The 27,594-nt window shown below is 44.8% G+C and overlaps 1 protein-coding gene across 1 annotated transcript; it reads left to right on the top strand.

The window, feature by feature from the left end:
* Positions 1-189: 189 nt before the first annotated feature.
* Positions 190-25,190, top strand: LOC147419172 (long-chain-alcohol oxidase FAO4A-like). Its single transcript, XM_086505555.1, has 3 exons — positions 190-446; positions 22,785-23,030; positions 23,120-25,190. Exons 1-3 carry the CDS (start codon positions 192-194, stop codon positions 24,857-24,859), a joined length of 2,241 nt encoding a protein of 746 aa, XP_086361681.1. The 5' UTR covers positions 190-191; the 3' UTR covers positions 24,860-25,190.
* Positions 25,191-27,594: the final 2,404 nt, after the last annotated feature.

The raw sequence follows: 27,594 nt of genomic DNA, 5'->3' as shown, positions 1-27,594 counted from the left end.
TCTCTTTCCATACCCTCCGTGCCCTCCACAACATACCATCCTAGCATGCCCTTGTGTGTTCTCACCTTTGTTTCTATTTTAGTCATAAGGCATCCTAGCATGCCCTTGTGTGTTCTCTCACCTTGTTTCTATTTTAGTCATAAGGCATCTAGATCTATAGCCTTTGGGCAGGCCAAAAAACTTCTTCTTGGATGCGCCAATGCTTTTTGCTTTTCATGAAATTTTCGGCAAACAAGGAGAGCCCGAGGAGAATGGCAGGAGCTGACGCTGGGGAAGGTTTGTCCCCAGCATGCATGAAGGTGCTCTATTCCATCTGCGACACTCTCATCCCGTCACTTCCCTACCTCAAAGGCGTCCAAGCAACCACAAGCGAAGATGCCGAGAAGCATCAGCAAATTGCAACCTTCTTTGCGCTTCGTGGCTCTCGTGATGGTCTTTCAGAAGAGGTTGGGATGTGTGTATGTGTGTGTGAGAGAGAGAGAGAGAGAGAGAGAGAGAGAGAGAGAGAGAAAGAGGTGTGAGAGAGAGAACTTCTGCGCGCCTGTGCGCCCTTAGCAGCTGCACGCCCTCAGTCTCTGTGTACCTCTGAACTCTGCGCCTGTCCTGTCAACCAGCCCTGCACGCTTGTTTTGCTTCAGCACCTCACAGCAGCAGGTTGCCCCTGTGCAGTCAATCAGCAGAGCTCTGTTTAGCTTGCGTTCTGGTTTGGTGTGCGTGTTTTCAGAGCAGACAGTCCTTAGTGTCATCTTCAACTTTGCTACAGGATCAAAGTACAATGTGGTCTACTAGATTTACAGTGATTTTTCACATACTAGTGGTAGGTGCAGTTTGGTGTACGCCAGTTGTGGATTCATGTACATATTTTTGCGGTCTCTGAACAGAGCTACAGGTTTCTAAAATCAGAATCTACTTGCATCGTTTTTTCTCTAGGTATTTGCTCTTTGGGTAGGGTGTTCTTGCTTTATGTCCGAATCTTTGTGTGTGTTAAGCTCGGAAAGCCATGGGCAGTTTCTCGGAGGCCACTTATGAGATCAAAACTTGTTTGTATGCGGACTTGGAGGATGCTCCGAAAGCTTGGAATGATCTGGCACTTGTGCGGGTCCTGCTTTATTTGAATCCTTTATGTCACTTGGGGCCCCATCGGACGGGGTCCCCATAAGTTGGTAGGACTTCTTCTTCTGTTACTTGTTCTTCTTAGGGTTTAGGCCCCTCGGCCGGTAGCTCCATTCTTCAGTAGGTTGACACGTCAGCAGTTTGTTACATCTCCCCTTCTCGAAAGAGAGTAATCGTCCTCGATTACAACATATCTGCAAAACAACTCAAGTTAGCTCAAAAATTTCTGAGGGACATTCCGAGGGACAATCAGTTTGCTCTTTTTATTAAGGAGTTAGCTTCTCCTTTCGTTTGTTTTGATCAAGGAGTTAGCTTCTCCTTTCGGCTGTTTTGATCAAGGAGTTAGCTTCTCCTTTCTGCTCTTTTGATCAAGGAGTGAGCTTCTCCTTTCGTCCAGATTGGAACTCTTGATATTCCGGCGTAGTAAAATTAGCCATCACACCCAGACACCCAGACCGTACTGATCTCCACGTGTGTCTTGATGCATTAAAATTACATACCCAGGCAATCTCATCCAATTAGGAATATTCAGTAATTGACACATCACAATGCAACACAAATGCTCACATATGCATGTAACAAGACACAACAAACAGTGCCATTGAGCACTCCCCCGAGACAAACGGTCTGCGGTATGAAGCTACTCAACGACTACCTCGTCACTCCTCCGCAAGTAACCTAAAATGGTCTGGACTATGAGCTCAGAGGACTGTACAACCAAACGCTCCCCAGACCGCAGTTTGCCTCGCTCGGAGGTTCAAGCATACAACCAACCGCACCCCAGGCATCGGCCTAAGTCGTTTGGAGGTTTTCTAGCATACAATGAAACGCTCCCCAGGCATCGGTCTGCGTCGTTCCGAGGTTCAAACAATACCAAAACAGTATTTCTCACTTCTCACCCGGTAGTAAAAATCACCAATCAATGAAACCAGTATTAAAACCAGAGTCAAACATTTCAAATCGGCACCAAGACAGGTAGAAAACAGATAGCATCCATTTCTAACAAAGTTCAACCAATACTTTCTCAAACAATGCTCAAAAGTATCAAACTAGAAAACAACTAGAGAGGTCATTCAAGGTTTTGTTCGGTCAACCGAACTTTTGGGACAACAGACTTGCCCTTTTGCATCACGGTGATGTTCGGTTTCGGACCTGAAGAGTTGCATCATTCTTGTCGTGCCAGGGCATGCCCAAGAGAACGTCACAATTGCCCAACTTCATAATGTGGAAATCGGCTTTTCCATGATAATCTTGTATAGTCACTGGAAGTGCACCAATGAGCGGTACCACTTTTTGAGTTTGCCGTGTGGCTAGCTCAGCTTCAATTTTCTCCACCCTCTGCATCATAATCAAAGTGCATCTGCTTCAAGAATTCTGGATGGATGAAGCTCTCCATAGCTCCGGGGTCAAAGAAAATAAGGGCTTTCAAGCTGTTGACTTTTCCATAAGCTCTGCATAATTCATTAAAACTCTCAAGGTGTATACCATAAATATCGGGTACTAGTCCAATAGCAGGTCTAGCCTTCTTGGCCGGAGGTGGGTGCAAGGATCTGTTTATCGTGGGAGCAGAAGGTTGCACTGAGGACGTCGAGGCTCGCTCAGGACATGTATTGAACGTATGCCCTGTTTGGAAACATTCGAAGCATCGGCCCTCTTGTAACGAGGCGTCTCGTTGACGTTGTGTCAGACGAGGCCGTTGAGGTTGGTTTTCACGGGATTCCCGAGAATTTGTTCGTTGTTGCCGAGAGTTCTGGTTAGTGGCCGGAGGTTCTTCTGTGGTAAACTCCAACTTTCCTCTCACGAGCTTGTAGCCAACCGTGGCATGGTCCATAAGCTCTTGCATGGTAGAGACTTGCTTGGAGAGACAATATTCTTGCAATGGTGATGATAGTCCTATGGTGTAGCGCTTGCACTGGTCCTCCAAGGGAATGAACTTAAAGAAGGACACCGGAAGGTACACGTCGAGAAACCTTTGGTTATAGTCGTCCATGTTTTCGGTGGCAAGAATTTTCAAGTTGCCCCACTTTGCCAAAATCTAGACTTCAAACATCAAAGTCATGTAACTACGTGCAAAAACTGTCTTGAAAGCTTGACAGGTCCTTGGAGCATGCGATTGTGTTGCGATTGAACTCCACCATTGCATAACATTATCTTTAAGAAATCCCGCTGCTCGAGAATTCTTGGATTCTTCTGTATAGTTCCCCAAAGCATAGATGTTGTTGAACTGTTGTAGGAACTGCAATGCTTTCTTGCGATCTTTCACCCCGGAAAAAGTGAAAAATTTGACTGTCGTGCCACCATCTTTGAAATCTTTGGGTTGGTTAGGCGCATGTCCCGGGTATGGATAATAAGGGTATCCATATGGGCTCCAAACATTGTAGCCTGGTGGCGGTGGTGGTGGAGGTGGGGGGCAATGGCGGTTGCATTGGATCAAGGTCAAATGGTTGCACCATATTCCTGAAGACTCCCCCAATCGGAACAGATGGTTGAGAAGGTTGCCGGTTGCAAGCTCTCGTACTTTCTAGTGCCGGAGGAGGAGTTACCACCTGGGGCATCAGAGGGGGTAACATGTAGCTCAAAAATTGTTGAAAACTTTGCAGCATCAGAAGATTCTGTAGAGGATGCCGTGAAAGAATGTCGTGAAGCTCGTTGAGCAGAAACTGCAAATATTCTACTGATTCCATGAATTCCAAGTCTTGGGATCTTTATGGCTTATGCCCTATTAGACACAACGATGAAGACGGGAGCGCGCCCTGTGCGCGATGAAGTAAGGGTGGGAGCTCTATCTGTTCTTTTGTAGGACCGGTTTGCTTTCAGAAAAGCACACGCCTGATGCTCTAATACCACTGTCACAAGACGGGCACCACGCGCCAATAGAAAAGAACAGACTGAATAGACTTTTAGCACTTCAATAAAAACAGAACTGAGAGAGAGAGAGAGAGAGACGACACGCGACATAGAGTGGCGGAATTCCACCCGAGAGAGTATTGGCCCCAAACCTTGGCGCCCCTATTTCTTTATATTGCATCAACACAGTACAAGCCGGTACTCCAGACTCTGCACCTTCTCCAGGAAGCATGCCCGAGAATGAGCCCTAACCTCATATTTAAAGGCCCTTGGCCTGAAAAGCAGTTTACATGAACAGCCTTCAAACTCAAAAGCTTCTAGTCCAAAAAGCAATGCCAAAAGTTGCCAGCACAATTTACGGAAATCCGTTCAGCTTGCCACTCACCAGCCAGCGCAAAACACAAAAATCCGTACAGCCTGCCACGTCATCATGTCAGCGCAATTTTCGAAAATCTGTCATGTCATCAATTTTTCGGTGTGCGCGGGTCCTGCTTTATTTGAATCCTTTATGTCACTTGGGGCCCCATTGGACGGGGTCCCCATAAGTTGGTAGGACTTCTTCTTCTGTTACTTGTTCTTCTTAGGGTTTAGGTCCCTCGGCCGGTAGCTCCGTTCATCAGTTGGTCGACACGTTAGCAGTTTGTTACACTTTAGGCTTTGACACGTCAGCAGTTTGTGACACAAACACAAGATTACTTTACTTCATTTGAAAAGAGAAACTAAAGTGAAGACAATGAAGGAAAGAGACAGAGAGAAAAGACGACACTGCATGCCAGGTCACAACCATCCTCAAGGGCCCCCTTGCTTGCTTTATTACTATTATTGGCACAAATGCTGTTACAATGAACCTAAATGCTGAGATATTGATGGGTACTTGATGTAGGTTGTCACAAAATGATGACGTGGCAGTATTGCCTGAACCAGATGACATGGCAGAACATTACGGAATCCCGTAGATTGCATTGAGACGCTAACGTGGCAGCAATATGGACCTCCGTGTTTTGCTGACATGCCATGTGGCAGGCTGGACGGATTTTCGCAATTTCCGTTGGCTGCTTTTGGAGCTTTCATGTAACTGCTTTTCATTTTGAGGCCAAGGGCCTTTAAATAGAATCCAACGCCCCTCTTTCCTTGAGAGTGATGACGAGCAATTGAGCAGAGAGGGCCCACGGGAGTTGTAACTTTGCTCAAGTATTAATATAAAAATAATACCAAAAGGGGCGTCAGAGTTTGGGGCCAATACCTCTGGGCATGAAATTACGCCGGGCCGTGTCGACTCTACTTTAAATTGTGATAAAGTCGTGAAGTATTTTTAAGTGATTCTCTTGTGTATCGTGCCCGATTTCGGACTTGGGGTGCAAGTAGTAACAGTGTTGTCAGAGCTTCATGCATGTGCTTTTCTCAAAGTATATTGGTTCTACCAAAGAGCAGACAAAGCACTTTGACGCTTCCAAAGTTTACTAGAAATTCTATTAAAGAGAATCTTCGTGTCCCGACCCCGGACTTATTAGCCACTCCCACCCTTACTTCATCCGACATCGCGCATCGGGCGTGCTCCCGTCTTTATAGCTCTGTCTTTAAAGACAAGCCATAAAGACATGGATCTAGTCGACGAATCCCGCAAGAACGACACGAACCCACCCGACAACTCTGGATCGTGTGAAAGTACGGAAAATTCTAATGGACAATCGGAACAAGAGTACAGGCCTCCACGGCCTACGGAGTATGAACGAATGGAGATGCAGCGTCAATAGTAGGTCGATGACTGTGCCAGGCAGATGCTACAGTATTCAAAGGGTTTCTAATACGCGGCATACAACAGTTGATGGGACATGCTAAGCAAGGGTTTGCTATGCATTTAGGTAACCTGACTTATCCAATAGATAAACCTTCGACAAGTGATGACAGAAGAAGAGGAAACAAAGATGCACGTCCTCGACTGACAGAGAAAGAGAGAGACGAATGCCTCAAGACAGGAAAGTGCTTTGACTGTGGGAAACAAGGACATATATGCATGGTACCCCAAAAAGGCACAAGAATGAGAACGACTGACAGACAAATAGAACTGGGCGAGGAGATACACTCCAGAATAGATACTGGATAGAAAATTTAAAGAGATACAGATAAGCTGACAGTATTTTGTTTTATGACTTTATGAATGAATGATTTTTGAAATAGGAATTTCCGAAGATAACTTTGATTTATGTATGAAACTAGTGTTTTTTGGAAGATCTTGCTATTTGTGAACAGATAACATGTGAAATTGAGAATGAGATGATGATGAATTGAGAGCAATGACAACTTCAGAATGAACCTGATCACGATTCGAGATAAAAATCATGAATTTTGAATGATGATGATGATTGATGATGAATGATTAAATGAAACTGTGGTGAGCGCATCAAGAGTTCTCGAGGGATGAGATGGCTACACAACGATAAGATGACTATAACTGAATGATTGGAACACTCTGTTCAGTATGAACTCAGTGTTTGCAAGATTTTCATGTAACTGCTTTTGATTTTGAGGCCAAGGGTCTTTAAATAGAACCCAAGGCCCCTCTTTCCCTGAGAGTGTTGACGAGCAATTGAGCAGAGAGGGCCCATGGCAGTTGTAACTTTGCTCAAGCATTAATATAAAAATAAATACCGAAAGGGGCGCCAGATTTGAGGCCAATACCTTTGGGCACGGAACTACATTGGACCGTGTGGGGGGTATGTCACAAAATGATGACATGGTAGTACTGCCCAGACTTGATGACGTGGCATAACAATACGGAATCCCATAGATTATTACCAGCAAAAGCTTCAAATTTTGACCTAAAAACAGAGAGAATTTCAAGTTTGTCCTTATTTTCTTTGGTTAGGAGAAATGTATTTTTCTAGTCGTGACACTAAGGATAAAAAAGACACTCGGACTACTGACGGGGACAGTTGTACGGACACCTATAAATCGTGCTGACAAGTTGATGTGGCAGGGCATACGGAAACCCGGAAAATGCACTGACTGTGCTGACGCGGCAGCCGTACGGAATTCCGTGATTTGCGTTGGCTGGCTTTTGGGCGTAAAGCTTTTGAGTTTAAATCTTTTGAACTGATTGCTTTTGGGGCTCTGCTTTTGGCATCCCTTGTAAGTTTATAAGAGCCCTTTGGGCCTCACTTTGCAGAGGATCTGGACGCAGAGTTTGAGAGCAAAGGTCCCTCGGGAGTTGTACTTTGCAATGATTAATGATAAAGAAATACCGAAAGGAGTGCTAGACCTAGGGGCCAATGTCACCAGGAGGTGTATTTTTCCTGTTGCCTTCTCTAAATATGTACTACATATTTTTATTTATTTTATTTTTACTTGTTTTCCTCGGAACCTTTGAAATGGTGCAAGTGGCATTGCATGGCCAGTGTGAAACGATTGCGGCGAATGGGTTCCTCACATCGGGAGTCTAGGTCGGTTAGTCTGGTCGGGCCAGTTTACGTCTCAGCACCTTCATTCACAGTGTCATTCACTTTGTTCGTGATCATTGCACTCTCTCACTAAAGGAACGCAAGGCTCTCCCTTCCGTAAGTAAAAGGAATCCTTGAGCACAGTTCGGAGCACTTATCTTGAGCAAAGTTCAACATTCACTTCTGATGCACCTTACACTTGGCCTGCTTCTTGTTCTTTCCATGCCTCTGGTTCTTTCGTCGTTTCTTGCCCTTTCTGTCCTCATTACTGGAATCCGAAGAGGAAGACTTGTCGGAATTGTCAGAAGAAGATGAGGACGAATTGGATACACCCTCGAAACGTACATGCTTCTTTTGTTTTCGTGCATTTGCAAAAGAAGAATGCCGACCCAAGTAACTAGGGTAGTCTACTTCTTTGCTGTGTCTCCTCGAATGCTTCTTGGTCCGCGGAAGTTGGTTGACTCGTCTTTCATCAACGTCATCGAGTTCATCTTCTGTGAACATTTGTGGAACATGACATCAATCGGGTGTCGGGTCAAAAATTTCTCGTACTAGGGATCCTTCGAAAACTGGCGCATCTGCTTTGCACATGCATCAACTTGCTGTTGACGTTGTGTAAGGTGCAGCGGAATGAATGTTGTATTTTGTCACGTGACACATCCCAACCCTATGTGCCCGTGGACAAGCTATACCACAGCAGGGTTCCCGTCAGTCAAATCAGTTTAGATTAGCAGTGATCTGGCACTTTTGTGAGTCTATTCGTAGACCGTGCATGCCAGTCACTTAGCTTAGATGCATATCCTTCGGTTACACACAGCATGATCATCCGAATTCCCATCAGAATCCATTAGCATCAGTTAGGGGAATTTTTCAGTGCATTTAGCCTATTTTCCTATTTATTGGTTATTTACACTTATTATTTTTAAGCGACTTTCCAACAAAAGTAGGTAGGGCAAATTTGCTAAGTTAATATATAAGCAAACCCAAGTTAGCACTTTCTGGCAGAAGAGGCAGCAGGAGCTTCTCGCTCAACAGGCAACTTCTCAGCAGTATCCCCCTCAACATCAAGATCCCTCGCCATCCATCTCCCATCTCTAGCGTTTTCTTCACAGATTCAGCCATCGCCGACAAGATCTCTCTCTGGCGCTTGTCTCCCTTCCGGCAGCCCTAAAAGGCCAGCGTTTTGGGATTGCAGCATCAGCATGCCATAGCGTTTTTGCCATCAGCGTTTTCAGCCAAAAACGCCAGCCCAATATTGCAGATCATCAGAGATTTGCAGCATTGCTGCACCGTTTTCAGCAGGTGATTAAGGCCATAAAAACGTAGCCCCTCAAGCCAGCAACATCAGCGTTTTCATCTGCAGCATGACCCCAGACAAGAACAGTCATTTTCAGCCATTAAGATAGCAAGAAAAACAGTCATTTTCAGCCTCGAAACACAGCCATAGAGGATCACAGTTTTCAGCCACGAAGTCGCCGTCGTCATCGGCATAATCCCATTGCATCAATCCATTGCATTCGCATTGTACACCTTTGTGCAATCAAAGTAGACCACTCTCGCCAACGAGAGTGGGGCCTTCGGAGGAGGGTTTTACAACCTCTTGGGTGTCGTATCTCTTCTCTCTCCTTCTCTCAGTCTCATTCAATTGCACGCACAATATCCACTCACTTTGTTCGTGATCACAACACTCTACAAGACGGAAGGCTCTCTCCTTCCCTAAGAACTAAAAGGAACCTTGAGCAATAAAGATCACTAATCTTGAGAAAATACAACATTCATTCCGTTGCACCTTACATTGGTATCGGAGCTTTGGAAGTGTTCTGCATTACTCAAGGAAAGAACCACAAGAATTTTTTTTGCTTGTTGCGATCGCACGAACCCAAGTTTACTTGGGCGTGGCGATTCCTAAACGTGTTTTGTTGAAGAGTGACAGGAATCCCAAGAAAGAAGGGCTTGTCTAGCCTCCCCTTGTGTCTCTTTTCACTCATTGAGAGCGGACCGTGCACTTAGCGGCCGGCCAATCGACGTGAGGTAGGAAAAAGCAACCTTGGTGTGAGCGCAAGGCCGCCAAGGGGTGCGCCTGCAGAAAAGGGTAGAACTCGGGTGAAGAGAAGATCCTTCTCCAACGCGATTTGCAAGCGAAAGAAAACCTCAAGAACCCCAAGAACTCAAGACCCTCAAGACTCAAGACCCTCAAGAACCTCAAGAACCCTAGATTCTCATGAATCAAGGACCTCAAGAACCTCAAGACCCTCAAGAACCCAAGTTCCTCGCGAACTTCAGAACCCAAGATTATAGTGCATGGTCGTCACCCGAAGCGGAATGGATACTTCGCATACAGGTGATGAGCATGAGAGAGGCGGCGAAGATTTTTCCCCACCAGGAGACTTTTTCGACCCTCCCCCTTCGCCATCTACGCCACGAGTTGCACTCACTCCTATGGAGATGATGGTCAAGTCGATGTTGGACATGATGGCACAACAACAAGAAACGAATCGAGTTGCATTGGCACAACTCGCAAGCAAAGCAGAAGCACAAGAAGCCAAGGACCGCGAGCGCGATGAAAGAAACGCCACTCTTGCCGCAAAACAAGAAGAAAATCGCCTTGCTCAGGAGCGTGAGCGCATTGCTCTTGCCGCAAAACAAGAAGAAAATCGACTTGCTTTCGAACACGAGCGCGATGAACGAGAAGCTCAAAAGGAGATTCGTCATCAAGAATTTATTTCCCACATCCTAGCCTCGAAGACCGAACCACCCAAAGATCGTGGGAGTTCGTTAAGTGGCGCAAGCCACGATGCGGATTCCAACCATCCAGTCACAGAAAAGTTGACTTTCAGTAAGTATGACGGTAAGATGGAGGCTACAGTTATTCATTCTTGGTTGCATCAATTTAATGCTTATTTTGCGACAACTAAGAAGAGAGGAAATAGCAAAGTTTTGACGGTAGCTATGTACCTTGCCGGTGATGCCATTAATTGGTACCACGCATGGCAAGAGGCACAGCTAGCCGCGCACCTTGAGGCAACCGACGATTTCACGCCCCTCTCTTTTAGTTGGGTTGATTTCCAAGACAAGCTCAAGGCGCGGTTTATGCCACCTTAGTATCTCGCACGATTGAAGGACGATTGGCGCGCTCTCAAGCAAAATGGTATGCCGGTTATGTCTTTTTCTAATCGTGTTTTGCAGCTAGGTACCCAATTACGCATGTCGGATAATGGGCGCAAAGAGGCTTTTCTCTTTGGATTGGACGAGTATATCAAGTACGATGTCGAGGTATTCGATCCAATCGATCTCAACAAGGCGGTAGCGATTGCTCTCGCACAGGAGATGAAGCACAACAAGGGAAAGCCTAAGGAGAACAAGACTTCCACAAGTACCTCGCACACTTCTCAGAACCCGCAGAACGACAAGAACGGTAAGAATGATAACTCTTCTAACCAATCTTCCAAGAGTCTCTCATCAAAGAATTCTTCCAATGAATCTAAGGGTAAGGCTAACACAATTGCTAAACCTAAGCTTACTCCAGATGAAAAGGTAGCACAAGGAATTGTAGGATGTCACATCACTTCGGAAGAACAAAGCACGTATTCTAAGGAAGGTCGTTGTTTTCATTGTCACATTAAGGGTCACATAAAAAGAACATGTCCTAAGCTTGAATCGAATGAATCTAAAGAACCCACAACACCGCCTACATCTGTAAATGCAATGAGTGATAACACGATCGTGCCCACAGTTTCTCAGGACCCTCCCATTGATGATTCTCTCATTAAATGTTATGGTCGTACGTCGGGGCACGGTTTTGTCATATTGTTTGACCTAGGTAGTATGCATGATGTGATCAGTTCCTCTCTTGTTGAGAGAGCCCGCCTCGAAGTTAGTCCGAGATCTCCTATCGAGGTCTCTGGCTTTCGTCCTGGTATGGACGCTCTCATCACCGAGGAATGCCTTGATGTGTTATTTGCAATTAAACAGACTCCGTTCACTAGAAGATTTGTTGTTTCTCCTCTCAGGATGTGTGATGATTTTGGGCATTCGATGGTTTCGTGATAATGACGCTCTCATGGATTTTCTGACTAACACTATAACTCTCAATGCCAAAAGTGATTCTCCTATTGTCATTCATGGAGAGGACATTGCTCATTCTCCATCTCTCATTGCTAATATGCAGGACAAGGTTGAAAGGATTCAAGATAAGGAGACTCTTTCAGTCTCTTTTTCTCCACAGCATGACACACAGAACTTGCATGATTATGAGAAGCATGATGATTTGAAGGATAATGATTTGCATGATGATTTGGATGAAACAGACAAGCATGATGAATTGCATGAAGATGATGTGATTGTCCACAAGGATGATGTGTTAGTGGATGCTTTTTCTAGTGAAGCTAACCTTGTTGTAGATTCGATCAATCACGAAGGATCGATCTTGGCTCTCGAGCCTAGGTCCCAAGAACCCCTTCAGGAAGAACCGATCTTGGCTCTCGAGCCTTGGTCAAAAGCACCCTCACAGGAAGTATTATGTGTTCGCATGATTGATACGCACGCGTTGTTCAAGTGTTTCATTTGTGAAGGTTTCCTGTATTTTAGTCAGCATCGTTATGTGATCCCTTTTATTCGGCATAACATATTCTATGTTGAGCACGTTTCTCTCATGGATGAGCACGAATGTATGCGGATTGTTCAAGAAAAGCTGAAAAGTTTGTATGTCAGGAAGTCACATTTCATGTCTCTTCCTTGGCATGACACAGTTTCCGAAAGAGCACATGATAGTATGAGCACCAAGCATGGGCATTTTCATTGTGATTTGCCATAGTTGATTGATTTCGATCAAACAGAAAAGATTCGACCTCATTGTTTGCATGTGTTTGATGAACGGGTTGTCACTCCTTCTCTATGTTCATCGACATTGCATACACAGTCTTTAGAGAAGACCAGATTTTTTTCCTTCACTTTACAGGGAACGGGTATGTTCATGGTTTTGTGTTGGAGATGGTTTCAGGAATTTTCAACCATGGAGATTCTTGAAGACGAAAGAAGCAGGACTCTCAACAAAGTTGAAGCATCGAAGGAGCCACAGAAGACTTTGAGTCGCTTTCGGCGTGGCCCAAAGAAGCAAGCGTTGCAGACCTTTATGAAGTTCAAGTACCGCACGACCCACACATCAGAGTGGGCCGACGAAGAGTCCCTTCCAGGATTTCGGATGCTGTTGGCGATCTCCCTCGACGCCATACAGCTTGGTACCAGTACCTCACTTTGAAAAGGAGGGGATGTCACGTGACACATCCCAACCCTATGTGTCCGTGGACAAGCTATACCACAGTAGGGTTCTTGTCAGTCAAGTCAGTTTAGATTAGCAGTGATCTGGCACTTTTATGAGTCTATTCGTAGACCGTGCATGCCCAGTCACTTAGCTTAGATGCATATCCTCCGGTTACACACAACATGATCATCGGAATTCCCATCAGAATCCATTAGCATCAGTTAGGTGAATTTTTCAGTGCATTTAGCCTATTTTCCTATTTATTGGTTATTTTCACTTATTATTTTTAAGTGACTTTCCAACAAAAGTAGGTTATAAGCAAACCCAAGTTAGCACTTTCTGGCAGAAGAGGCAGCAGGAGCTTCTCGCTCAACAGGCAACTTCTCAGCAGTACCCCCCTCAGCATCAAGATCCCTCGCCATTCATCTCCCATCTCTAGCGTTTTCTTCACAGATTCAACCATCGCCGACAAGATCTCTCTCTGGTGCTTGTCTCCCTTCCGGCAGCTTTAAAAGGCCAGTGTTTTGGGATTGCAGCATCAGCATGCCATAGCGTTTTTGCCATCAGCGTTTTCAGCCAAAAACGCCAGCCCAATATTGCAGATCATCAGAGATTTGCAGCATTGCTGCACCGTTTTCAGCAGGTGATTAAGGCCATAAAAACGCAGCCCCTCAAGCGAGCAACGTCAGCGTCTTCATCTGTAGCATGACCCCAGACAAGAACAGTCATTTTCAGCCATTAAGATAGCAAGAAAAACAGTCATTTTCAGCCTCGAAACACAGCCATAGAGGATCACAGTTTTCAGCCATGAAGTCGCCGTCGTCATCGGCATAATCCCATTGCATCAGTCCATTGCATTCGCATTGTACACCTTTGTGCAATCAAAGTAGACCACTCTTGCCAACGAGAGTGGGGCGTTCGGAGGAGGGTTTTACAACCTCTCGGGTGTCGTATCTCTTCTCTCTCCTTCTCTCAGTCTCATTCACTTGCACGCACAATATCCACTCACTTTGTTCGTGATCACAACACTCTACAAGACGGAAGGCTCTCTCCTTCCCTAAGAACTAAAAGGAACCTTGAGCCATGAAGATCACTAATCTTGAGAAAATACAACATTCATTCCGCTGCACCTTACATATTTTCTCAAGATTAGTGATCTTTATTGCTCAAGGTTCCTTTTAGTTCTTAGGGAAAGAGAGAGCCTTCCGTCTTGTAGAGTGCTGTGATCACGAACAAAGTGAGTGGATATTGTGCGTGCAAGTTAATGAGACCGAGAGAAGGAGAGAGAAGAGATACGACACACGAGAGGTTGTAAAACCCTCCGAAGGCCCCACTCTCGTCGGCGAGAGTGGTCTATTCTTTGATTGCACAAAGGTGTACAATGCGTATGCAATGGAGTGATGCAATGGGACTATGCCGATGATGACAACGGTCATGACGACGACGACTTGATGGCCGAAATCTGAGATCTTCTTTAGGCTGAAATTCTTGGACTGTTTCGGGGCTGAGATGACTGTTTTTCTTGTTGCTTTACTGGCTGAAAATGACTGTTGTGTGGGGGGCTTAGGGCTGAATAAAAACGCTGACCTTCTGCCCTGTTCTGGCTGCGTTTTTATGTCCTTGTCGAGGGCTGGAAACGCTGGTTGCTGCCGCTTCCTCAATGCTGGAAAACGCTGAGATGGCTAATTGTCTAGCGTTAGTAAAACGCAAGGGCTGGATGTGCTTGAGGCTGAAATCGCTGAGGGTGATCAAGGGTGGCTAGCGTTAGTGATGACTTGATGCTGCTGCCGGTAAGGGCTGAAAAACGCCAAGCACTTGGAGGTCTATGGCGATGGCTACTGGAGATGGAAAACGCCAAGGGAAGTGGGAGGATGGCGAGGGTCTACTGCGGGGGGGGGGGGGGGGGGGGGTTACTGCTGAGAAGTTACCTGTTGAGCGGGAAGCTCCTGCTGCCTCTTCTCCCCGAAAGTGTGAACTTGGGTTTGCTTATATATTAACTTAGCAAAATTGCCCTACCTACTTTTGTTGGAAAGTCACTTAAAAATAATAAGTGAAAATCCCAATAAATAGGAAAATAGGCTAAATGCATTGGAAAATTCCCCTAATTGATGCTAATGGATTCTGATGGGAATTCAGATGATCATGCTGTGTGCAACCGGAGGATATGCATCTATGCTAAGTGACCGGGCATGCACGGTCTACGAATAGACTCACAAAAGTGCCAGATCACTGCTAATCTAGACTTGACTGAACTGACGGGAACCTTGCTATGGTGTAGCTTGTCCACGGACACATAGGGTTGGGATGTGTCACGTGACACGTTGCATGTCCATTTGTTCGTACTCCGTAGGCCGAGGCGGCCCGTACTCTTTGTTTGTTGTTCCATTAGAATTTTCCGTGCTGTCACTTGATCCATAATTGCTAGGTGGGTTCGTTTGATTCTTGCGGGAGTCATCACCCGAATCCATGTGTGTCGCAGAAAAAGGGATGAGATTTTCCGGTGGAAGGAAAATCGATTGAGCTTTGATACCACTCTAATAGACTTGGACACCCAAATCGAGAATCTGGCACGACACACGAGAGAATCACTTACAAACACTTCACAAATTTAATCACAATTCACTTGAGTTGGCACGGCTTGGCGTAGTTCCGTGCCTAGAGATATTGGCCCCAAAGACTGGCGCCCCTTTTGGTATTTGTTTTTATATTAATGCTTGAGCAAAGTTACAAGGCCCGAGGGTCCTCTCTACCCTGTTGCTTGTCAGCAAAACTGAGCCAGGGAGTGGCCTTGGGTTCGTATTTAAAGGCCCCAAGGGCTCTACAAAAGCAGTATATAAAAAGCTTCAAATCCAAAAGCTTTAGGGTCCAAAAGCTAGCGCTAACTCTTGCCAGCACAAATCACGGAATTCCGAACGGCTGCCACATTACCAGCCAGCACGAAACGGGGAGCGTTCGTACAACTGCCTCTCTCTCTCTCTCTCTCTCTCTCTCTCTCTCTCTCTCTCTCTCTCTCTCTCTTTAATTCTTTAGTGTCCCCAGGGCCCCATCGGGCGGGACCCTAAAAGTTGGAACAAGTTTCAATTAACTTGTAAATGTCTCTGGGCAGACATGCCACATCATAATTTTGTGACATTGTTACTTTCTCTTTTGGCCATTGGCAATCATCTCTTTGGGAGGTCGTGTTTGGCAAGATGCAAAGACGCATTACTGGATGTCCTGTTACTCTCAGTTTGATTTCTGCTTGGAAACATATTACAATTTATCTATCATGGCATGGTCGACAACAGCGGGAAGGGTATTGTTCGATTGGAGAGTCTTCATTGGAGTCGGGCATTCTCTCTTACTTTGGTCGACTGTTCGTCTCGCTAGTCGTACTTTCTCTCTTGTCGTGGCCTTCTAGTGGTTGGTCATGTGGTTGATGAGGCGGGCTACACTTTTCAGTTTCCCCTTACCGCTCGACGCTTTGGATTGGGCATGCATTACTGTCAGTTTTGGAGAGAGCTTCAGTACATGCCGGGTAGGTTTTTGCCTGTTCCGTCTTTGGATGTCGGATTGGTCTTTCCGGGACACCCCGTAACAGACTTGGACACTCCAAGTCAAGAATCAACCGCGACAACACCAAATAACCACTTCAAAACAAGTCACAGATCACAATAGATGTACACTGGTCCGGCGGAGTTCCGTGCCTAGAGATATTGGCCCCAAAGACTGGCGCCCCTTTCGGTATTTCTTTTTATATTAATCAGATCAAAGTACAAGAGAGTGGCTAGGGTTTCACTCTCAGACTCTGCGTCCAGATGCTCTGAGAAGTAAGGCCCTCACCACTAATTTAAAGGTTACAAGGGATGCCCAAAAGCAGAGCCCCAAAAACTTCAAATCAAAAGCAACTGCTCTCTCTCTCTCTCTCTCTCTCTCTCACAGAGAGTCAAAACTTGAAAGCAAAAGCATTCTCTCTCTCTTTCTCATTGCGTAGAGAAAAAGCAAGATTCGCGTCGATTATCATTTTTTTTAGCCTCCGCGATTTTCGGAAATTAGGGTTTTTGGCAGAAATTAGGGTTTGCTGTCCGCCACGTCATCACTTTGTGACATACCCCCCTCTTGAAAGCATTGTAACCGACCGCGATTACGCCTGCAAAACCGACAATAGCCATAAACCGTCTTAGCAGACACTGACTGTTAGTACCTACGTACTAGGAACACACATCTAGCACATGTACAAAATCGACAGTCACATCACACGACATCACAGGACATCACATGACATTCAACATTCATTCGGATCTTAGACCATGATTTATCGGCAATGTAGCTAGCAATCACATCTAGGTCCAATCGCGACCTCATCGATGTCCGATTGACTAATCCCTATTGCAACCATGTCTATTCGAGATCAACCAGATCAAAATGCTGCAGTCATTTCGGCTTTCAGTTCCTGCACTCACAAGAAGTCAAGAACAAATCAGTATCATTATCAGGAATTCCATTTCATAAAGTCATCCAACAGAATACTGTCAGCTCTCAGTATCCCTGAAGCTCAAAGAGACATCAGTGACTTTAGTATCAAAATCAAGGCATCTGTTGACAAAGGAGCGGAGTGACTCCCCTCTTGTGCATCCCACTGCACCAGATCTCCGGCCAAGCTGAATTCTGGGTTCCGTTTGGAGTAGACTATGCTAAACCAAAACATCGAGGTAAAGTTTCACAATCCGAGGAGTATCTGCTAGGTCCTCCTCCTCCATCCACTTTGCATCAAATGCAGGAAAGTTCTTGAAGTTAACCAAGAACCGCCTTCGGACTTTACCTTTTTTGGTATCGTTATGTGCCAAAATCTGTTCGGGAACAAGGATCTCCTTGTTTTCTTCCACTGCAGGTTGCTCATCAGGCTCCCCATCATCAGGCACATCACCCTTAATAGGTTTCAAGAGACTCACATGCAATGCATTGTGAATCCTCCAAGTATCTGGCAGTTTCAATCGAAAGGAGACATCATTTATCTTTTCAGTTATCTGGAAAGGTTCGTAGTATCGCATACTAAGCTTTGGAAAAAGCCTCTCCTTTCCCTTTTTCTTTCTTAGGCGTGCCTTCTCAAAAGTAAGAGCACCCAATCATCCTCCTTCAGTTTCAAGTTGCGACGATAGCGATCCGCTGCCTTTTTCTGTCGTTCTTGAGACTCCTGCAAAGTCTCGCGAACCTTGGCAAAAGCCGTATCCAAATCTCGCGAATATTCATCCGCTTCAAATATCTAATCTTTCGTGCTCAGGAAGGATGGAACCTTCGCAGCACTTTCAACAATCTCACATGGCGTCTTCCTTGTCGAAGAGTGTATCGTGTTATTGTAGGCAAATTCCACCAAAGGTAAGTTCTTTTCCCATTGAGTCTTCTGATCCGAGATACAAGACTTCAATAAATCTAAAATCACTGAATTGGCAATCTCGGATTGTCGGTTAGTCTGCAAGTGGAACGATGACGAGAACTGCCTTCCAAAAACAAACTCATAAATCTGGGGTCTCTGTCGGAGACAATCGTTTCAGACGTGCCATGTAATCGGAAAATCATCGTGATCATTCTGTGTTCTCGGGAGATCAAAAATGAAATCCATTCCAATATTTTCCAAGGGGTGGGTGGGTATGGGTAAAGGCTGTAACAATCCCTGTGCCTTATGCCTGTCAAAATTGACCTTCTGGCATACTAAGCAATTGTGCACAAACACAGTCCCAAGAAGCTTCTAACTTCATGGACATTCCTCAAATCGGGCCAATCACGGATAGTCTCTATCTTGGCCGGGTCCATTTGCACTCCTGCTGCTGACACAATGTGTCCCAAAAAGTGTATCTCTGGTAGGAAAAATTCAGTTTTCTTTGCATTAATCACTAACGTGTGATCTCGTAATGCCTGAAAGACTTGAAGCAGATGATCTCTGTGTTCTTACTCATTCTTGGAGAAAACAATGATATCATCAAAGAAAGTGCCAACAAATAGCCCGTGCTCTCGAAAAATCCTGTCCATCATCCGGTTATATGTCGCAGGAGCATTGGTTAAACCAAAAGGCATCACCAAAAACTCAAATAATCCAAAAGTCGTCCGAAAAGCTGTCTTGTAGACGCCTTCCGACGTGATTCGGATCTGATGATATCCACTCTTTAGGTCAATCCTGGTAAAGCACGAGGATCCCTGTAACCTGTCGAGTATATCATCGATCCTAGGAATCGGGAATGTGTTCTTGATGGTGATTTTGTTGAGAGCTCTATAATCGATGCACATTCTCCAAGATCCGTCTTTCTTCAAATGCAACAACAGTGGAGAGCAATACGGTGAAGTACTAGGCTGGACAAGAACCTTTTCCAAGAGGTCTTTCACTTGGTTCATAATCTTTTCAATCTGTACTCGGCTCACACGGTAAGGTGGCTGGTTCGGAGATGTGCTTCCAAGTATCAAATCAATGGTTTGATCTTTAGGCCCTCTGAAAGCAATCGGCATGAGTGTGGAGAAAAATCTTGGCGTTCTTTTGATCAGGTCAAAACATATTCAACCTTTATCCATCGTTCAGTTCTCTCCCAAAAGAATGAGTAAGAAAAAGTTCATCAAGTACAATCTCTAAGCCCTTCATTTATCAAAGTCGCTTTCTCGGCCCGGTAGTCAACCACGGCTTAGTTCTCATGGTACCAAGGGATTCCGAGTAGAACGTCACTCGCGTGCCCTGAACACCCTTGTCATTGCAAACGAAGTTTGCCAATGCTCGATGTAATGGCAACATCCCATCTGGGTGCCGGTCGAACTATCTCCGCCCGTGGCGTCAGTCTGTCGGGCGTAATTTCCAAATCGAGCCGCCAATTCCAAGTGAAAAGAAGTTGGCCTTGGCTCCTTCAACAGAGCTTCCTGATCCTTCGCTTTGCCCCAAAAGCGGCAAAGTTTGTACTTTCATTCATTAGATTTGGTGCAGGTTCCACGCCATGTGGTACCAGTTCTGTTTTTCTATCTGCCTTTTCTGCCACGTTCCTCAGCTGCTCTTGAACTCTCAGGCCTATCGTCGTCTTTATCATTCTGTTCTTTCTGTGCCTTTTTAGGGCACTTTGCGGAGATATGTCCATGTTCCCCGCATCCAAAGCACTTCCCCTCTCTGATGAAGCGGGCTCTCTCCTCAGGAGTAAGCTTGGGTCGTGCATCCTTTTTCTCTGGGTTGCTCTTTTTCTTTCTACTTTCATTCCCAGAAGTCTGTTCGGCTCGTTGTGTCATGGCCTCATCTGTGGGGTAGGTCAGACTGCCAGAGTGAATGGCAAAGCCCCGCTTCGCATGACTCATCAACTCCTGAATAGAAGCTGACTTCTGTACCAAGCAGTGATCTCGGATCTCTGTAGGTAGACCCAAGGTAAACGGCTCAATCTGTTCTCTGAACGAGATCTTCTTGAATGAAGAGGCGGGCAGAAAAGAGCTCCAGAATCTTTCACAATAAGCATTGATTGTGTCTTTCTTGGTCATCCGAAGATGGTTCCAAGCAGCTCGTATATCTCGTTCATATTCTTGCGTCAACCAAGAAGAAATAAAAAGCTTTTCAAATTTCAGCCATTTAACTGGCGCATTCTTGTTTAAAAGAAGCGTGGACCACCAAGTACGAGCATTCCCCTTAAGGTAAGAGGTAGCTCTCCGAATCTTGGAGTGCTCTGAATAGCGTCCTCCCGCGAAAGCGATGTCAAACTGCTGTATAAAAGACAAAGCCTTCGAAGCATCTGAGTATCCTGAAAAGTATCAAACTTGATCGAGTGGCCACCTTCCTTAAACTCTCGGACTTTCTTGCTTTCATCTTCGAGAAAGTCATACTGGTTGGCTTTGTAAAAATTCTTCTTGTTCGCATAAAAGTTTCTATGATTAGAATCTGAGCTGTCTGTAGACGAGTCCTCAGTAGAACTGTCAGTCTCTGGGCGAGATGTAGCCTTCTTTGCCTTTTTCTTGCCCTTTCCGAAGCTTTGTTTCTTGCTTCGCTTTTTACCTTTTTTGTCTTCTTCGCTCGAATCTGAAGAGCTAGAAGAACTGTCAGATGAAGAAGAAGAAGAAGAAGAAGAACTGGGTACTCCTTCAAATCGAACATGCTTCTTCCGTTTCTTTGCCTTGTCAAAAGTCGACCGACGACCCAAATATCCCGGGAAGTCAGTGCCTTTCTTCTGCCTTTTGCCGTGCTTTTTGCCTTTCTTTTGCACGTCGAAAAGCTGAGCAATCCGTGCATCAACCACGTTCTCTAGTTCCTTCTCCGTATATTTCTTGGAGGCAGAAGGTTTCTTGAGAGCGGGTTTCAGGAGTGGTGTTGTGGTTCTTTGCCACTCCATCTGTACCTCTTCCAAAGAGGTCTGGTTCATATATTTTGCCATCTTTGGGTCCTTGGCAAAATTGAGCATCATCTTTGTTGCATCGCCAATCAATTGACGACGCTCCATCTCTTGCTGCTCCGCCGGATTAGGCCTAGGCGGGCGATACTTCGTGCCGGAATCTTCGTTGTGATCCCTGCCCGCATCTCCAGATGCAGAGGGGGTCGACTGATCATTGCCTGAAGCCATAGGTGCCGTGGAAAAAAAATTGGGGATCGGATTTCCCGTAGAAGAGAAATTGGCCGTGCTCTGATACCAATGTAACAGACTTGGACACTCCAAGTCAAGAATCAACCGCGACAGCACCAAATAACCACTTCAAAACAAGTCACAGATCACAATAGATGTACACTGGCCCGGCGGAGTTCCGTGCCTAGAGATATTGGCCCCAAAGACTGGCGCTCCTTTCGGTATTTCTTTTTATATTAATCAGATCAAAGTACAAGAGAGTGGCTAGGGTTTCACTCTCAGACTCTGCGTCCAGATGCTTTGAGAAGTGACGTCCTCACCACTAATTTAAAGGTTACAAGGGATGCAGAGCTCCAAAAGCTTCAAATCAAAAGCAACTGCTGCTCTCTCTCTCTCTCTCTCTCTCTCTCTCTCTCTCTCTCTCTCACAGAGAGTCAAAACTTGAAAGCAAAAGCATTCTCTCTCTCTTCCTCATTGCGTAGAGAAAAAGCAAGATTCGCGTCGATCATCATTAAAAAAAATATAAAAAATATTATATATATATATATATATTTTTAGCCTCCGCGATTTCCAGAAATTAGGGTTTTTGGCAGAAATTAGGGTTTGCAGGAATTTTAGGGTTTCTGGCAGAAATTGGGGTTTCTGCTGTCCGCCACGTCATCACTTTGTGACACACCCCCCCTGAGGCTATGTCTACTTGTAAGGTTTATGCTTTTCTTCTACCACGGTTCTGGATTGCTGACCACTGTAATGCCCTATGGTCAATGCACAAGTCTGATACTTGGTGGAAGAAGCAGAGAGTGGCTTCTTCCACCACTGTTCTGGATTGCTTACCACTGTAACGCCCTATGGTCAATGCACAAGTCTGATACCTGGTGGAAGAAGCCACTCTCTGCTCTTTGGAAGAGCCGCTTGCCTTTGAAGGAGCGATTGCTTCTTTGGAGATGCTTGCTTGGAGTTCTCCGGGTGGGCAGTGCACGTAATATCTGCTCTTCTTGTTGTGTCCGTTGCTCGATTGTGGAAGAGACCGTTAATCACCTGCTCTGGGATTGCTGCATTACTAGAGGTTTTCTCCGTCGCATAGCAGCTTGTATGTGGCTCCATTGCCCCTCTATGGTCTTCCACAAAAGGTTTTGGGCTTTTGGCATTCTCCCCCCTTCCATACAGTGATTTGTGGTCTTCTTCATGTGGGTCAGATTTTGGGCTTATTGGACCCTGTGGCAGCAGTGTAGTGGCTACTTGTTCCTCGGATTTGATGCAGATCCCTTTCAGTTTTTCAAGCTTTTCCTTAGGCAATCTTTACATTTTGCTTGGGAAGTTGGTGATATCACACCGGAGATGCATCAGCTTTCCTATGAATGCTTTTAGTCCTCTTTCACAGATGAAAACTTCTGTGTTCGTGCTTTTATATATGATGCTTTCTGTGTGTTTTCCTCGCCTTGAGGGTTCGCTCTTGTAAATTAATCCCAAAGATTTACAAAAAAAAACGTGTGTGTGTGTGTGTGTGTGTGTGTGTGTGTGTGTGTGTGTGTGTGTGTATGTGATGGACAGGTGATGACTGCTATATGATGTGCATTGCAGGTTGCAATAAAGATGAAGAAGTTCCTTCTCCCAAGGGTCTACGATGCAGTGCGAATGCTGCTATGGTTGTTATCCACACGATATGGTACCCTTTTGCTTGCAGGAAAATCCAAGCCATTCCCAGCTCTCCTTTTACCGAAGCGTGAAAAGCTATTGCATGCTTGGGCCATTGGGTCATCCTCAACCCTATTGAGGGACGTGTTTCAAGTGCTGAAATGCTTTATTCTGCGAGAATTTTACAGTAAGGTAAGATTTTGCATAGTTGGAGTCATTCAAGTTGTAGGGATGAAGGTTGGCAGCAAATTCTGATGTGGAGGTTTTATACCAAAATATAGGTGGGTAAGGATGGGCAAAATCCAGATGTTTGGAATGCTCTCGACTACATCGGACCAGATCCGAGATTGATAGATGTGACGAGGGATGCTTGTGATGATGACTTGGAAATGAAAATTGTTCAATTTTCAAAGGATGGAGAAGTTGCGACGCAAAAGCTGAAGAATTTGGGATTGCTATCAGGAGATTGTGTGCTTGACCAAGGAATAAAGATTTCTGTTGACGTTGTAATTGTTGGATCTGGGTCGGGAGGCGCTGTGGTTGCAGCTCAAGTTGCTCAAGCTGGACAAAAAGTCTTAATTCTCGAGAAAGGTGAGTACTTTTGTCGCTCTGATCTTCGCCTTTTAGAAGGTCATTGTGCTGACATGTATGAAGGAGGTGCTTTTCTTTGTACAACGGACGGTGGAGTCCGTATATTTGCTGGTGCTACTTTGGGTGGTGGATCTGCTGTGAATTGGTCTGCCTCTTTGAAGACTCCGCCTCATGTATTACATGAATGGTCGCAAACATATGATCTCGACCTATTCGAAAGCACACAGTACATGGATGCTATGGACAGGGTATGTGAGAGGCTTGAAGTGCAAGACGATATAGATGAAGAAAACCTACCCAATGCCATGCTAAGAAAAGGGTGCATGGCTTTAGGCATGCAAGTTGCAAACGTTCCTCGAAACGCCCCGCCAGATCATTTTTGTGGGTGGTGTGGCATGGGTTGCAGAAGTGGAAAAAAGAAATCGGTGAACCGGGCATGGTTGGTTGATGCTGCGAGGAATGGGGCTGTCATACTCACCGGATGTGAGGCTAGGAAAATCACCACAAAGAGGAAAAAGCAAAGTAAAAAGCATTTGCAAGCCACAGGAGTGATAGCTCAAACTTGGATAGGTACAAAGAAGATCTTGATCGAGGTGGATGCAACAGTGGTGGTTGCTGCATGTGGCGCACTGTGGACGCCACCATTACTCCGGCGAAGTGGCTTGAGAAATCGTCACATTGGGCGAAACCTACATGTCCACCCAGTCATGATGACATGGGGGCACTTCAAAGAAGTAGAACCACATTTAGGCAAGTCATATGAGGGAGGTATCATGACAACATTTTCGAAAGACGCCGCTAATTGGGACTCATGCGGCTATGGGGCATTGCTTATGGTACCTTCACTACATCTGGGCGCGTTTGCGGCAATGATGCCCTGGGTCAGTGGTAGAGCGAATAAAGAGATGATGCTGGAGTTTGCTAAGACTGTGACTCTTATTTCCCTCACTCGTGACTATGGCTCCGGTTGTGTTCGTGAAGATGCGACTGGTCACCTTGAAATTGAATACAAATTGTCAAAGATAGACAGGGAGCATTGCCTTGATGCGGCTTGTAAAGCTTTGCGAATCCTTGCTGCAAGTGGCGCGTCTAGACTTGGCACTCACCATGTGGAGGGCAAGGTGTTCGATTGTGCCAATGGGAGGAATTTAGATGAGTTTGTTGAAGAAGTGCGCTCGAGTTGCCTTCAAAATTTGAACACACCTCTTACATCTGCTCATCAAATGGGTTCTTGTCGCATGGGAGTCTCGCCATTGACATCAGTGGTAGCTCCTAATGGAGAAACTTGGGAAGCCCAAGGCTTGTTCATCGCTGATACGAGTATATTCCCCAGTGCTTCAGGTGTTAACCCTATGGTCACGGTACAATCTCTTGCCCTCTGCATTTCCCAATCGATACTCAACGTTTTAAAAGGATCAAATGAAGAATGAAGTTTGCAAAGAGACAAATCTTGTGTGTGTGTGTGTGTGTGTGTGTGTGTGTGTGTGTGTGTGAGAGAGAGAGAGAGAGAGAGAGAGAGAGAGAGAGATTGTTGTCATCCTTGAAGGACAAATATCTCGCGCTCCATTTCAGCTGATCGATGACTCTCGATGCTTGAGGACTGCTGATATGAGAGAGAGAGAGAGAGAGAGAGAGAGAGAGAGAGAGACGTTTCGATATGAATTTTTTGTCCATGTCTCTTCTATTCGTCGTGTTTGCATGGCTATTGGCTTCTCTATCTGATGCTATCAAGCTTTTACATTTAGATAGATGGTCCATACCAACTACAATTATGAAATTTTTCAATCAAGAATTTTGATCATTATTAGGAAACTTCGTGGCAATCGTGCCTTTTGGTTTCTATTGAAGAGAAGCTTGGAGAGGAGCCTGGTGGCTTGCAGTGGTTGCATCTAGCACACAAGAAATCTGCCTATGAGAGGAGTGTTCCAGTTTCTGAGCAATAAAGATAAATGCAAAACTTGAGCTTAGCCAAGATTGGACCTCTTTTTTGGTTGGATTCTAATGAAGCTCATATAACTGAGAAGCCAAACCCGTTTTGGTGAAAGTTATGTCTCCTTTTGGATCTATAACTTCCGCCTACACTCAGCCTTGGAGGATTGCCTATCAATTTTTTTGCACTAAAATTAGAAAAACTCTGAACTTGCTCTTGAAGGGCAAGTCAAATCGAGCCGGTTCTTTCAAATTTGAGTTGCAAAATTTCCATGATACTGTCGTGGTATTGTGCTCTTCCAGGAGGCAATGGCCCAAGGAAATCATGAAACAACTAAATAGAATGGCTTTTGCTTGGTAGATATAACCATATTGAAAGCCAAAGACATAATAAGGCCGTGGAAGTGAATTATCCTTGTGGTACTCGGCCTCAATGATATATCGGTTGAAAGCCAAAGAATCAAAGAAACTATGCAGTACACTCGGAGGTGCAGCTAACAAAATCCTCTATATCAAGTACGATTAGAGCCTAATAAAAATCCTCATACACATTTTGTGGATTGGAATAATTTGAAAATTGAATTAAAATGCCCCTCGTGTAAGTTTAAATCTGTAATTGATATGAACCATAATATACCCTCGTCAAGCACTGTGCGCTCCTTGCCGCACTGTCGAAGCAAGGGACTTGCCTAACACTGTGTGCGAGCCACAGACGGCTTTAAGCACACAACTAGCTTAACTAGTAAGCTCAAAGAAAGCGATGGTGTGTCACTCACCGCTCTACGCTTGCTTCGTGGAGGATTCCGTTCATCGAGGTGGAAGAGCATTTGAGATAAATGTCCTTAGCCTTCTTCAGTCACTGCAAAATCAAACAACATTGGCACAGTAATTGCATTCTCATAAGTGATTAAAAAGCATATGCAGTTTTAGGTAGACAAATTGATTGGTAAAAGAATTTCAAACAATTTGTCAGCAATGAACATTAAATTGCAATGTAATCAAATGCATAAACAGATGTAAAGGTAAAAAATTAAACAAGTCTGGGGTCGCTAATTTGACGGTCGAAAGGCACTAGAGATCGAATATTAATACCATGGGTAAGCTTCTTAATTTTCTGTGGTCAATTAAGTTGTTTAATCGCGAGAGCCAAGTATTCATGTTCGAGGGCTGACTAGAGGCTATATCTAGAAGACCTTGTAGTTAAGCTACCATAAAAGGAATTTCTCATGAAATCATCGCCTGACTGATTACTTTTTCTTTGACCCCCCAAATTCTTTTCACAGTGATTCAATTTTGATGTGTGTGCTTATTTTGTACGCCTTGGGTTTTTTGCTTTTCAAGAAAAAGTGCCCATACTGGGAACCTCTAGGGCTCTAGTACCATAGGCGATACATGTGAGTGAAGTACCCAATCAAGCTGAGATTTCTCTTCTAGCTTAAGATTTTACAATGTGGCACTTTGATTTTTTGTTTGTTCATTTTCATCATTTTAATTTTGTAACTTTGGGGGGTCATATAACACTGATACACCTCCCCAGGCTCATCACACTAGTAAACTCCCTTTATAATACTTAAGCTAAAGGTCAATAGGGTCAAGTCCACTAAAAAACCCTAGTACATTTCACACAATGCTGCCTAAATCGGATTAAGAACCTAAGTAACCATTAATTATTAGGAAGGCATTCCCCATGGTATTAAGAGAAGATCTCTAACACCTAACTTGGTCAAAATAGCTTAGTTGGACTTGCTTGATGTTTAAACCTAGACAAGGGATTATGACAAAAAAGACATTGAATTAAATGTTTGATACTAAGCAAATGTGTTGGATATTATGCTACCAATCACAATCAAAGCAGACAATCATAGATGCAAAAAAGATAAGGGACAATGCTAATGGACAAGAAACACCTGTTTGTGTTGATGGTGGCGCTTATCTGAAGTGTGAACGAGAGAAAGGTTCCATGAAGGTCAAAATCCTATCAATAGCAACACGCTCCTGTACACACTAGGAAACAAAAGGAATACCTCCAAGAGGCACATTAGTGGGAAAAAGTACCAACATTTATTGAACACAATAAAAAACATAAAGAACCCTAACCTAATTAGTTGCACTCCCCCTAGAGAGTCAAGGGAATAGGATATTGTAGAGGTTGGGGGGAAACCCTAAGGCTAAACCCCTATCCTTGTCGTCGAGATAAACAAAGTCATCATCCATGAGACCATATGTGCCATCTGTG

Source organism: Adiantum capillus-veneris, chromosome 29, assembly GCF_014529385.1.
Source record: "Adiantum capillus-veneris isolate H3 chromosome 29, ASM1452938v2, whole genome shotgun sequence".
Taxonomy (NCBI): Eukaryota; Viridiplantae; Streptophyta; class Polypodiopsida; order Polypodiales; family Pteridaceae; genus Adiantum; species Adiantum capillus-veneris.
The sequence above is the reverse complement of the archived record's forward strand: the minus strand, read 5'-3'. Positions and strand labels throughout refer to the sequence as shown.